The sequence below is a fragment of the Carcharodon carcharias genome, chromosome 6 (assembly GCF_017639515.1).
Source record: "Carcharodon carcharias isolate sCarCar2 chromosome 6, sCarCar2.pri, whole genome shotgun sequence".
NCBI classification, from domain to species: domain Eukaryota; kingdom Metazoa; phylum Chordata; class Chondrichthyes; order Lamniformes; family Lamnidae; genus Carcharodon; species Carcharodon carcharias.
This window is the reverse complement of record NC_054472.1, coordinates 16697139-16711790: the sequence shown is the minus strand read 5'-3', so window position 1 is coordinate 16711790 and position 14652 is coordinate 16697139. Positions and strand designations below refer to the sequence as shown.

The 14652-nt window shown below is 45.6% G+C and overlaps 1 protein-coding gene across 1 annotated transcript in view; it reads left to right on the top strand.

Moving 5' to 3' along the window:
• Positions 1–14652, top strand: part of LOC121279225 (collagen alpha-1(XXI) chain-like) — a 182488-nt gene that overhangs the window by 51027 nt on the left and 116809 nt on the right. The window contains exons 12-15 of the mRNA XM_041190265.1: positions 2095–2148; positions 5503–5556; positions 5646–5699; positions 13863–13916. Of these exons, the coding sequence (XP_041046199.1) occupies positions 2095–2148; positions 5503–5556; positions 5646–5699; positions 13863–13916 (216 nt within the window). The remainder of the gene's footprint in view (positions 1–2094; positions 2149–5502; positions 5557–5645; positions 5700–13862; positions 13917–14652) is intronic.

Below are 14652 nucleotides of genomic sequence, written 5' to 3'. Positions count from 1 at the left end.
TCATAATTACAGTTTCCATTCCATGATATTATCTAGGTGAATTTACAAACGACTCTCTCCATGGTTTAATGCCCTTTCTATAGTGGAGCAGTGGAAACTGCACACAGCTCTCCAAGTGACCTAACCAAAGTTTTTGTACAAATTTATAATTTTTTCTTTCCTTTCGTAGTCTGTTACCCTATGTATTAACCCCAAAATGATGTTTTCCTTTTTTATGACTTTTTCTTCCTGTAGTGGTTCAAGAAGTCAGCTCACCACCACCTTCTCAAGGGCAATTAGGGGTGGGCAATAAATGCTGGCCCAGCCAGAGACGCCCACATCCAGAAAATGAATTAAAAAAAAACATGCACTTTCAGAGAATAATGCATTTGAAACTGCAGGGCCCTCCAATTAATGTCTTCCTTTTCCTTGTTGTTCTTTCAACAATGTGTTATCTCGCATGTAGCTACAAAAAGTTGGACACTTGCCTACCCATTTTACTAACCTGTCTGTGTTGTACTGAAGTTTTCAACAGTCTTCTTTGCTGCTTGTAAAACCTCCTACTTTTGTGTCACCAACAACTTTAGAGAGTGTACTCCTTATACCCAAGTACAAGTCAACCATATATACCCAGAGCAACAGTGGACCTGGCCCTCGGACAGCCTTGTCCAATATGTTAGCCGCAGTGGCTAATTGGGGATACAGAGTGAACTAACTTGAGCTTTTGATTAGAAATTAAAATGAATAATAGACCCTGTCCTCAGGCACGCAATCTCAATGCTCATGTTCATGCAGTATATGCCCTTTGCGTACTTGGACCTTTTTGTGTGTTTGTTGGTTAAATGGTAAATTGAAAAGCAGAATGTGCCAGTGGATTTTGATTGTTGCCTCTGCTTTACTTCTATGGCTTTCTGCTAAAACGTATGCATTGGTGAAAACGCCAAGCTTCGCTACCATGGAAACACCAGCAACATTGCACGGAGAAGGGGGGTGCTGTCATTGTGGTGAGCACTAGGCTAGCAGAAGAAAGCTTGTCCAACCAGAATGCCTTGACAGCTTGACAATTGCTTTTGACAGTTCCTTTTGATACTTTTGACGGTTCCAATGAGCTTATGCGCTTTTTACACACATTCAGGTCCACTTTTAACAATCCCAAAATGCACACCATCTCTCCCAAAGAGCATCTGACCTCCCCCTCAGGGCAACTGATGTTCCCCAATGGTAGCCCGGGACCATATCCGGAGGGGTACACTGCCTCTTCAAAAGGGTACACCACTTCTCCAAAGGACTTTGCATAGTTTAGACCTACCAGGCCTAAACTGCACATGTTGTGTTTCCCACCCCTGGCTAACGAAAGTCAGACATGACTGGAGGCAGCTGCCATTTTATATGGGCCGCTGCCTTGGTGAAATGCGAATGCGCAAATCCCACCCCAGGCCCATTCCTGCCGCCGTGAAAAATGATGGGCACCACGTTCAGGGGTGGGACGTCTGGATTTCGGCTTCCTCCGCCATTTTCACAATGTTGTTATGAAAATCCAGGCTGGTAACTCTGTTTCTCTCTCCACAGATGCTGTCAGACTTGCTGAGTATTTCCAATAGTCCCTGTTTTTCATTCAGATTTCAAGCATCGGCAGTATTTTGCTTTTGTTTCTGTTCCATGATGCCGCATTATTTCCATTTTCTCCCAAGCATTTTGTATAACAGCTTATAGAATGCCTTCTGAAAATCCATATAGTTTCCTTTAACTATCTAACTGGTCACTTCTTGCAAAGAATTCTATTAACCTTCGTTAAACATGACTTGGCTTTAGCAAATCCTCTTCTCATGCTGGGAATTAAGTTTTAGGTAATTGATTGTTCTTCATAATTCAGTCCTCTATGTTGAGGAATCAATCTAGTGCCTACACTCTGCACTTCAGTCAATAATTGAATGTCTTTTTTGGAATGCGGAGACCAAAACCTAACACATTTACTCCAGATCCAACTTTACCAAGGCCAGATACAACTTTATAATCTTAATTTGTAAAAGGCCTGTGATGTGTAAAATGGAGATACATTATGCTTTTTGACCTATACTTAACTCTTCTAAAACATGTAATTTTCCTTCTATTCAGGGTCAACCTGGTTTGCCTGGATCTCCAGGGGAGCCTGGACCAAAAGGAGACACAGTAAGGCATCTGCTTTCACTCCTTGGCCAACCATGTGATTCTTTTCTTCTTTAATAAAATTAAAGTTCTGATACTGAAGAAGGAGTTTCACCATTGAGGCCCTCTTGTAAAAATTGAATCACTGGAAAGAATTATCATTAACTTGAATATCTATTTGATATTTTGCCTATTTCTGTTGACTTCTAAAGAAAAATAATGACATCATAAAAAGATCCTTGCTTTCTTCCTCACAGAGTACATTACATACGAACATACAGATTAAGAGCGGGAGTAGGCCACTTGGTCCCTCGAGCCTGCCCCACCATTCACTAAGATCATGGCTGATCTGATTGTAACCTCAACCCCACATTCCCGCCTACCCCTGATAACCTTTCACTCCCTTCCTTATCAAGAATCTGTTTAGCTCTGCTTTAAAAATATTCAAAGACTCTGCTTCCATTGCCTCTTGAGGAAAAGAGTCCCAAAGACTCATGATCCTCTGAGAGAAAAAAATTCTCCTCATCTCCAACTTAAATGGGCAACCCCTTATTTTTAAACAGTAACCCTTTAGTTCTAGATTCTCCCACAAGAGGAAACATCCTCTCCGCACCCACCCTATCAAGATCCCTCGCGATCATATATGTTTCAATCAAGTCACCTCTTATTTTTCTAAACTCCAGCAGATACAAGTGTAGCCTGTCCAACCTTTTCGCATAAGATACCTCATCCATTCCAGGTATTAGTCTAGTAAACCTTCTCTGAATTACAGCCGGTGTATTTACATCCTTTCTTAAATAAGGAGACCAGTTCTGTACACAGTACTCCAGTTATACAGGGCACTGATGAGAATGTACCTGATGCATAATCTCTCTACATTCTCTTTCTACAGAGCACAAATTGCTTGGTGATTTCAACTGTGTAAGGTCACTGCATTAATTTGACTTGATTAATCAGAGTGCTCGAGGTTCAGTTCCGTGCATGTTAATCTAACTCTTTCACACATTCATGGACATTGTTACAAATTTCATGGCTACCTTGGATACTCTTTTAAGAGCCACCGTTCTAGTCCTTCCCATGGGCAGGATCTTCCGGTTGGCGAGCGGGGCCCTCTCGCCGACACGTAAAATGACGCGGATGATGTTGGGCGGAACTCCCGACATCACCCTGAGTCATTTCCATTTTCAAGTCAGCGGGGGCGCAGCCGAGTCAGCTGTGTGCCCTCCGACCTGTCAACGGCCAATTGAGGCCATTCAAAAACTAATTAAGGTTGTTAATGGACCTGCCCGTCCAACCTTAAGATGGGCGGGCAGGCCGGGAGCCCTGGCGGGCTTCAGAAAAAGCGTGAAACCTCGTCCACGGACAGAATGAGGTTTCATGAGGGTATTTAAATTTTTAAGAAAGTTTTCAATAAAACTTTTAGACCTGTCCCAACTCAGGTGACACAAAGGAACATGGCAGGGAAAATTTTTAAACAGGTTTATTAAAAGTTTTACTTCGGAGCTGATCTCCCTGAGGCAGCACTTAGCCTCAGGGAGGTCAGTGCGCTCTTTCACGTGCATGAGCGAAAGAGAGCACTCCCAGCTGAGGGAATCTCCCCCACCCGCCCGCACAGGGAGTGCATTGCGCTTCCTGGCAGATGTCACGTGGGCCAGCCCATGTAAAATGGCCGATCGGAGGTGCACCCGCTCCTGCACTTCCTCCTAACGGGGGAAAACTTTTCCCCATTAGTGGTGTCTTAAATCGGAAGTGTGCCTGTACTGTAGTATCTATGTACTCAATAGTTTAAGTCATGATAATGAACTGGGTATTGTGCCTTTTACCCATGCTCTTGCTTGTGGTTATCTAATCTTTCAGTGGGGGGGAGCCTGAAAAAAAGACGTTAGTGCATTAGGACCAGATACGAAACACTAAGCTGCTTTATTTTACAATTGAGTAAGGGCTAATAGTTATAAACGCCTCTTACATTTCACCACTTTTCTCCTCTTCGCGAAAATGAGACGGAATAATAACCTTCATTCTCGGACCCTGTGGGGCTTTTAGCATGCAAAAGATGAGCTCTTGCATCTTGGGTTACAGCCCTCGGTTAGCCCTTTGCAATCTGTAATTTAAAACCTGACCCACAGCCCATTTTTCCTTTCTTCTGTGGATGTGGAAAGGTGGGGCTGGATTTTCAGTCCGGGGTTGGGAACCTGACGCCCGGAACTTTTCTGGATCCCAACCCTGCGTTGTGCTTGCGTCTGTGTCACTGACATGCCGCCATTCTTATCTGTAAAGCCCCTAATTGGGTGCCCATGGAGCCCTGCCTGGAGGAGGGAACTGGCACTGGAGGGTGAAGACAGATGGCAGCCACGGTTGGGCTTGCTGTCGCCTTGCAGGATGCAGGAGGCAGGGAAACAGAAGGTCGGCAGCCTTGTGGACCAGGCAAGAGTCTGAGCAGCCAGTCATATTCTTGACTGCGATGGCAACTTTGTGCCTCTGCTTGAGAACCTCAGTTAGATTTCCCTTTCCTTTTCGAAACTTTAGCGCTGTGCTCCCGACAGGGGTGCACCAGTGGCCCCCCCCACTCCCGGACCATTCACTCTTCCCATTCTCAGCTTTGAAAATTTCCTTCCCGACCCTCTCCAGCTCATTACCGAGCCCTTCAACAAGCTTAAAGGCCAGTTAAATGGAGGCGAATGGGTACTGCCAGCTCTCCCCTACCCCAACCTTGAAAACTACAGCGCTTCCTGAGGCATTGAAAGACGGACATACCACCCGGAGGCGCAATTTTCAAAGCAAGCCCGCACTCGGCTTCATCCGCATGGCGATTGAAAATCTTGCCCATGGTGTCTGCAGCTTTCTCCTCCATTCAGGGATTTGCCAATAGGTCTATGATCCAAATCTTCTGAGAGTTGACACTTCATACTGAGCTCAAAGCTTTTGGTCGTCTCAACAATAAAAGATTGGCCTATCAATTGGAATCTCTAAGCTTACTGTTCATTGCCTGAAAGAACTCTAGTTCAAGGTGTTTCACCTGGACCTTCATCCATGTTCCCCAATTCCAAGCGGGTCCACATAACTATGGCTTTTAAAATTGACATTTTAAAAAAAAAATACAGCTTTCAAATAAAACTCAATGTCAAATCTTTTCCAGTAAAAAATCCCCCACACTACGATGGTCAGTCATGCTCCAAAGTATTTTTTTAAGGATCATTTCAAATGTGTTTCCGTTTACCGAATAAAAATTGGACCTACTTAACAGGCAAAATTCAGAGACGATTCTAATTTGAAATGAGGGCTCATGGTGAAACTCTAACAGAACTAATCATTGAGAAAGGAAAAAAAAAAACATCTTTTAAAAATCATGGCCATGTTTTGTTTAATTATATCTTTTAGGGTGAAAAGGGGCAACGTGGTTTCCCAGGCGCGGAAGGGCCTTCGGGTCCTAAGGTAGTATTTTAACAGGTTTAGTCACATGCCTGTTTGTGTTAGAAATGTAGAATATTAATTTCTGCTTTCTCTGCAATTATTTGTAAAAGGGGCCTGAAGGACCAACTGGACGACAAGGGATACCCGGCCTACTTGGAAAAAAGGTTAGCAGTTTCAGCTATATTCCCAGATTGTTGTTAAGCCTTGCAATAATAATGCAGATTGTTGTGGTTGGAATGCTGTCCAGATATGTTTTTTTTTTATATATCATTTCCAGAACAAAAAAAACTGCCTCCATTGGTAAGCTCGTGACTTGATGCAGCAAGTGAGCTGATAGCAGCACGTCCAAGGCGAACAATAGACACTTTGGACAGGACTATTCGCTGAGTGGGTGGGCGCTCGCCTGACCCCCCCCCCCCACCGAGCGTAAAACGACGGGCGTCCCGACGCCATTGGCGCACCCGCGCGCTATTTCGGCCGACAGGCGGGCGCGGGAGTCGACAATTAACAGGCCTGGTAAGGCCATCAATGTCCTAAGTAAATACAAATTTTCACTGCCCGTCCCACATGCGTGCACAAACCTCCTCCTCACTCGCCTCCCACCCCCCCCGTCCCCCCACCCTGGCAGCGCTCGGCGTTGCAGCGCGCAATTCACGCTGGCTGTTAATTGGCCGGCCAGCGTGAAATCAAGATGGGCTTTGTGACCGCTCCTGGGCCTGTCCGACGAGGTAAAATTCCTGCCCCTCCTCGTGCTGTTGAAGAACTCATTGAATACAGCAGAAGATGTCTTGTATTCAAGGTACCTCTTAGATTGTTGGGCAGCTAACACCCTGATTGATCATACATCTCTGGCTATAAACCACAGGTCAGGTGTTCAAAAAGTAGAATTAGTAGAAGCAAGAGAAACACAAAAGTTCACACTAGGTTCCAACACTGAGAGCCGGATATTCCCTCCAGTTGGAAACGGCAGTCGGGTCTGTTTTTTGGGTCCAGGTCCTGGGCCCAGGGGAAACAATCACTCATTGGGATTTTGAAGGAGGAGCCCCCTGAGTTGACGTGGAAACAGGTTCTCCATCCAATGAAGGATGATGGGTGGCCTCTCAAAACTGGAGGGTCAGTCAGAGGCCTTCCAGCTTGAGAGGAACAGCTGACTGTGATCACATGTAGGTACCAGACAGGGTGCTTCAAAGTGGAGGCGCCTCCTCTCCACCTTTTTCAATTTTAACTTAAAAAAAAAATGCAGATTCAGGAACAAGGCCACCGCTGGATGGGGTGGGGGAACCCCCCTTTACAGAGCGGCTTTTGGCTACGCCCACACCCGGGCAGATAGGCCTACCGGTTGTGCCGGCTTCCAGCATGTGCCGGGTGCCCTCCTCCAGGTACCTACAATTGCTGTTCAGGGAAACTGGAGGCCGTCTAGAAGATTCCTGTCAGTTTCTTTAATTAACTTCCACAAATTGGCTATCTGCCATGTGGGGGTTGGGGGTGGGGGGGAACGGTGGGGGGTGGTAGAGAAGTCCTGCCAGTCCCGAACCTGCCTCAGCCAAAATAGTCAGCGCCGGGAACAGAGTCCGGAAACCAGAATGCCAGCCAGTGCCAGTATTTTCACGCTCCACCTGCCTCCCATCCCACCCCCAGCAATGCCTGAAAACTGGCCCTTAAACTTGTGCGGTCTGAAATTCCAGAAGATCGCCCAGCTCTAAACCCATTGGATCCAGCAGCTGGAAGCAGTGGGGAGGGGTAAAATTTAAATGCAGAAACGACAAGCTGCTTTTGTGGTTTTATAGCGAACTGCTCTCCCTCCACTCTGATCGATACTCACCTTCCAGTGTAGAGGCCCCCCATCTCAATCAGCTTCCTCATCCTCAGGCTCTTCCGACTGGCTGTCTCTTCTGGTTACGCAGCGGCAGTCGGTGTGCAGGACTGCTGGGGTTTCGGGGCTACACCAAGGCAAGCTCCCAATTTGCAGGAGGAGTCCTGCCTCCCGGGTGCTTTCTGGGCATCTTATGTCGCAGCCGGCAATACTGAAATATGTATCGATTCTGGAATTTCAGGGTAAGGTCAGCAGCGGGTGAGGTTGGGCCGGCGGTATGCCCTGTGCTGCCATGCTTATGGTGGAAGATTGCTGGACTCTGAATCTGATGGCCACCCAGTCTTTGTTTGAAAATAATAAAAATATCTCAAAGTCCTTGTAACTATCTGTAATGATGCTTAGCTTTGACCAATGTCCACAATGCAAAGTTTATATGTGGTATTTAGTATTCATAGGGGGGAATTTTTAGGTTGTTGGGGGAGAGCGTGCCCGACCTGACCGATCATAAAATGACGTGCGATGACATTGGGTGAGTGTGCCGACGTCACTGCGTACTCACGTTATATTTCCGTCGGCCGGGATGAGGTTTCCAACAGCAAATAAAAACAAAATAAAAACGTTCAAATCTTATTTATAACATGTCCCTGCTCAGATAAAAGCAAAATACTGCGGATGCTGGAAATCCGAAACAAAACCAGCTGAAGAAGGGTCATACGGACTCGAAACGTTAACTCTGTTTCCCTCTCTCCACAGATGCTGTCAGACCTGCTGAGTTTTTCTAGCATTTTCTGTTTTATAACATGTTTGCACTCACCCTTCCCTCCTCCCCCTGCACAGAGGTGGTGCTGAGCGCTGCAGCATGCGACTCACATTGGGTGGGCTTTAATTGACCCGCCAGTGTAAAATCGCTGTCCAGCCCCGATCGCGGGCAGCGGGTGGCTTTCCAACCGCCACCCCTCTCTCTCCCCCCCCGCCCCCCACCAAGCCCGCCCGACGAGGGGAAAGCCCTCCCCCGTAGTGTTTTGGTCAGCCACAGCCTGACAACGTGCCGGCAGAACAGGGATTCTTGATGTGCGGCATCTGTTAGACCCACACGCTGCTTCGAAACGCCAACTAAGACAGAGTAATTCTTTCCTGGTTAAATGTAGCTGCAAGGATCAGAGCATGAGACTGATTTCCCACAGAACAGCTTCAATCAGCTAACCCACGACTGAGCAAGACCAAACACGGGGGCCCCGCGGTAGCCACCACCCCCCCCCCCCCCCCCCCCCCCCCCCCCCCCCCCCCCCCCCCCCCCGGCCAATATTTCTTCAGTGAATCGAATAGGTTTCCCCTTGAGCCCAACATCCTGTTCCGCACCACTGCTCTCAGCTGATGGAAGACTCCTTTCTGGGCCAAACAATCCAGCTGTGCCTCCTCCTTGCAGCCAGGAAGATAACATAAACAGCGTTAATTGCCAAGTCATGGTAGTTGACAATCATCAAGTTATCTTCCTCCTGGAAGTAACATTGGGCGCATGTAACAAATGAAATGTATTCCAGGTGTCCAGTTAGTACTAAATGAAACAAGTTGGTTGCCAGCTGGCTGGCTGCCAAAATTTCAGACACAAATACGAATACATTTTGTGTCTTTTATGATTTTAAAAATAGGACAGGTTGATGATCCAGACATATTGGAGTGTATTTGAAGGCAACTGGTCTGAATTTGCAAAGGACCATAGGCTTTTCTCCCCACCGGAGAGAGGGACACTTGAGGGGCACCACTCCGCAAGTTGGGGCAAGGCGAGGAGGCAGGCCTCCATGAGCCACCACCTGATGCCCCAAGAATCTCTGGAGCTGGTCTGACCTCAAGCTGCTGCAGTCATGGGACCAATGTTCCTGGAGCAGGCACCTCACAGTGTGCGCTGTTAGTTAGGCTTTTTCCTGTGCCCCTCAGCTTAAATGTTTGGCCCTGTGAGTTGCTGGAAGTGCGAACTGGTAGCGCGTGCTTCTGTGTCCTCAGTGAAAGATGGGCCCAATGGTCTATCTCCCTAACAATTAAGACTTAAGGATTGAGAAGGAAACTAGGGGAACAATGAAGAAGAAGGGTGAATTAGAGTCCAAAGTGGTACAGAAAAAGTAATAGAGAGGGAAAGAAATACTGGATTAAAAATGTATGGAAAGAAGAGAAAAGAAAAAAATAAGAAAAAGTTAAATTTCTACAGGTAAAATTATTTAAGTCGCTAAGACTGAATTTACTACATGAGGAATGAGACTCAACCATTGAAATACCTCCATTTCTGGGCTGCTGAGGTTGATTGGCATTGCATCAACCATTATCACATCATAAAAAGAAAGTACTCACACTGTGAAGTATGAGCCCTAACATTCCACAGTGAGTTTAACGAGCAATTAATGGGCACATTTACCAAATCCTTCAAAATTATGAGAGGTTGGTGGTGCGCTGCGGTTTGTACAAGATGAATGTTGGAGAAGCATAAATCAATTAGCAACTCACAGCATATTTCTTCACCTGAACTTGCTGGCCCATTTGTGCATTAATAAGGTCGTGTGTCGTGAACCCGCCATTATTTTTCCAGCAACGCTTGGCTCCTTACCATGTAAAAATTAACATTATTGGCCACAGAACTCGTGTAATTGTACAATAATACTTGGACTTCTCCAGTTCTACTCCAGTTGCAAGCAAATCTTCAACCTTGCATAGAGTTGCCACCCCATTGGGAACTAGCTAGTTTTTATATTGTTTGTTGGCTGCATAGGTTGGCAATTCATTCCGCTCTTTTCAAGTGGGTGGCAGTGCTGTTCATTCCCTAGAGTTTCACTAATAAATGCACATAAATCATCGCACCCTATTCTGGCAGGGGAGAGTTTCACTCAACATGAATCTAGAAACACCATCCAGCCAAGGATTGACTGATAGATGTTGTTGCGCATCAGTAATTACTGCAGAATAGATAAAATCAGAGTCAATTCATGGAACCTGTGATACTCAAAACCATTTAAAAAATGGAGCATTGTGCAATCATCTACAAAATTGATGTTACTGTGTGCAAAAGAGAGTGGGCAGGATTTCACCAGCCCTCTGAAGACAGACAGGGAGACAGCAAGTCTTTTGAAATGGCAGTGGAAGGCACCGGGAGGGGAGCTCAGTCCTCTGGTCTCCGAGGTGAGCAGCCAATTAAACCAATTAAGCAGCCAGTTGCTAGAAAGTTCCTGGCTCCGCCAGCATTTTAACGATGGCAGGAAGGGCTGCCACTACATGGGGAGACCACCAGTTAAACGGTGGCAGCCTCCCAGCATATTCCGTAGTTGGGGTGGGGAGGAGTCCCCTTTGTGATTGCTTCATGGTCCATGGGGGTATCTGCCCAGCGGCAATGGCTGTCCTTGCGGTTAAAGCGCCACTGCTGGAGGGTTCACCCCTCCAACTGCTGCGACCCTGCCCGCCTGGCAGAGAATGGCACGTCAAGTTTAAAAAAAAAAAATACTTACTTTTCCTTCGAGGACACCTTAAGATGATACGTTTGAAAGAACAAGCAATTAGCTCTTTGGAGCAGGTGAGGGAATCTGGTTAATAAACTAAAATTCAAGCGGATGTTCGTGCTGAAGATGTCAGCTTCACTGCCATCTAATTCAAATCTAATGCTTGGAAAACAAGTGGGGCAAAATGGGAGAGCTCCCACAAATGGGCCATGGGATCGCAATGTGCAATCACCAGCTGCCTGCTTATTTAAATGGTTGTAATGTATAGCCCAGCACTAATTACATTGTTGAGTGGGTGGCTACGCACGTTAGCAGGGGGCCCAAGTTCTTGCGATATTAGCACCAATTAAAGCTAGCCTGCACTAAAAGCCAGCTTGCACCCCTTAAAGGGGAGGTGCAGTCTGGTGCGAGCTACTGTTGGAAGTGGCTGGGAAAGAGTATCTGACCTGCAAGAAGAGTATATGGTGCATTAGGTGAGAAAGCATGCTCCAATTTTCTTAAACAGCACACTGGAGGTTTTGGTGCAGGATGTGGAGAGGAGGAGAAATGTTATGTAATTATAGGAGGCCCTTCAGGGAGACATTGTGAAGGCAGTGGACTAGATAGCTGTCACGGTCAATGTAGCCCCAAGGACATGAATGCAATACCACAGAGACTGTGTGTGTGTGTGTGTGTGTGTGTGTGTGTGTGTGTGTGTGTGTGTGTGTGTGTGTGTGTGTGTGTGTGTGTGTGTGTGTGTGTGTGTGTGTGTGTGTGTGTGTGTGTGTGTGTGTGTGTGTGTGTGTGTGTGTGTGTGTGTGTGTGTGTGTGTGTGTGTGTGTGTGTGTGTGTGTGTGTGTGTGTGTGTGTGTGTGGTCAAGGTCAGTGAATGCATCCTCAAATGCTATTTCTAACAACTGAAGAACTAGCCTCACACATTGCTCAGCACATCCCAGTCTCTATGCCAACAATCTCTATCGATTTGGATTCATATCTACTGTTCATAGCTTAAATAATTACCTTATCTTCAATAATTTGCAGGTTGTTCCCTTTACAACATCTCAGTGTGCAAAGCTTTGTAACAATTAAAGAAAGATGCAAACTGCTTACTTATTTAAGCTGTCAACTTTTAACTAAAGTAGACCTAACAGCCAGAGAACTTACATTGATCATACAGTGAAGTTAAATTGCTGCTGAAATTATACAAAGTAATCCTAATACATGTGCTCTATCTGAAGCCTGTCAAGCCTCCTGTGGACCTGGCTTTTGGTGCACTGAAACATAATGGTGCTTACGCAACTATTGAAAACCAATAGATCTCCCTTAGGAACGGAGAGCCTGTTCTACTATTCACTTAAACATGGTTGATCTGTATCTTACATCCATCTACTCACCTTTGTTTTATACCCTTAATGTCACTGCCTAACAAAAAAAAAAATCAATCTCAGGTTTGAAACTTTCAACTGCCCTAGCCTCAATAGCTTTTGAGGGGAATGGGTTCTAGGTATCCAACACACTCTGTTTGAAGAAGTGTTTCTGGACATCTATTTCTGATTTTATTGGTCCTTGCCCTGGACTCCTTCCGCAGCAGGAATAGTTGCTGTCTATCTCCCTCATGATGCTGCCCATGGAAAGCCATGACAAGTGATGCTGTAGGTACAGGTTATGGGGATCTGGAGCTTTTAACGCTTCATCCAGTGGTGCAAATAGGCAGGTGGCAGCATCAGCACAACTGAGTCATAAAGGTGGCTTTATAATGGGAAAATCCTATTGGGACATCACTCACAGACATGACATACAGATTATACCCAGTTAAGGAGTGTGTGTCCATGCATTGCAAATTTAATATAGTGTAGATAGGTATGTCGAAATGGTATGGATCCCCCAGCATGCAGTGAACTAAACTCCAGCAGAACTGCTCTTCAAATGACCAGTTACAGAACCACATCTGTTCAACTCATTTGATTTCATTGTGGAATCTACAGTTGCTTTTCAACTTGACACAACATCCCATCTGGCACTTCCACCTCCCACCCCCACCCCCCTCCCTGTTTTTTTGATTTGGGAGCCATAATCTGTGAATGTTCTTCATGGCAAACTCACTACTCTGAGATTTTAAATAACTGAAGGCTGAATTCCCAGGCGTACTTGTAATCGTGTCATTCTGCAAGACTTTAACCGGACTGAACTGACCACCCAAAGGAAAGACAGCATTTTCTTGCTTTGCTGTAACGCTTAAGGTAACGGTTGTTACCAGATTCCTTACCTACTGAAACTTAACCACTGCCTGAATTAGGGGGAGGTGATGGTATAGTGGTATTGTCACTGGGCTAGTATTCCAGTCACTCTGGGAAGCCAGATTTGAATCCCACCACTGCAGATGGTTAAAATTTGAATTCAATGAAAATCTGGAATTAAAAATCTAATGATTGTCAATTGTCGTTAAAAATGTATCTGGTTCACTAATGTCCTTTAGGGAAGGAAATCTGCTGTCCTTACCTAGTCCGGCCTGCATATAACTGCAGACCCACAGCAATGTAGCTGATTCTGAAATGGCCTAGCAAGCCACTCAGCTCACCGCCACCTTCTCATGGGCAACTAGAGATGGGCAATAAATACTGGCCTAGCCAGCAATGCCCACATCCTGTGAATGAATATGAAATTCAACTTACAATGAGAGCTTGCATTTATATAGCACTTTCAAAGTGGTAAAACATCCCAAGGCCCATGACAGGAGTGTTATCAGCGAAAATATTGATGCCGAGCCACGTAAAGTGATATTAGTGCAGTTGATGGATAACTTGGTCAAAGAGATTGGCAATAGGGGAGAAGGCAGGAGAATAGCATTGGTGAAATGCTCATTCAGAGAGCTGTTGCAGACACGATGGGCTGAATGGCCTCCCTCTGTGCTGTAACAATTCTGTGATTCTGTAACTTGTTTGTTGCGCAGCTTTCCAAAGTAACTTTTCAGTGTGTCTCTTTAAACATGTAATTCAACCATCATTACTTGTGTGATTCAAAAGAATTTTCCTAATTATGAATCAATTCCATTACAGGGTAATAAAGGTGAGAAAGGCATCCCCGGCTCTCCTGGACAGTATGGCCCTTTGGTAAGTGAGCTTAAATACCTGAGTGTTTTCCAAGGAATAAAAAGGAGTGGCCATTTTGTAAAATGTTTTTATTTGTTTGACACAAAAGTTTAACATTAATCAAGTTTTTTTAATGATAATACTTGTTGAAATAAAGTTAATATTGCGTAAAGTCAAAGTATTTTTATTGGCCAATCTTTTTTTTTATTCAACTCTTGTATATGAGTGTTGGTGGTGAGGCCAGCATTTATTACCCATCCCTAATTGCCCTTGAGCCACCCTCTTGAAGCGCTGCAGTCCATGTGGTGTAGGTACACCCACCGTGTTGTTAGGGAGGGAGTTCCAGGATTTTGACCCAGCAATAGTGAAGGAATGGCGATATATTTCCAAGTCAGATGGTGTCTGGCTTGGAGGGGACTTGCAGTTGGTGGTGTTCCCATGCATCTTCTTCCCTTGTCCATTTAGGTGGTAGAGGTTTAGAAGGTGCTGTCGAAGGAACCTTGGTGAGTTTTTGTAGTGCAGCTTGTAGATGGTACACACTGTGCATCGGTGGTGGAGTGAGTGAATGTTTAAGGTTGTGGATGGCGAGCTGACCAAGGAGGGCTACTTTGTCCTGGATGGCGTTGAGCTTCTGTTAAAGTCTAGAGAGTATTCCATCATAACTCCTGACTTGTGCCTTGATGATGGATCCTGAAAGTATGCAGTTAATGTCATCAACAGTGTTGCAAGACTGATATAGGAACAGGAGCAGGAAATA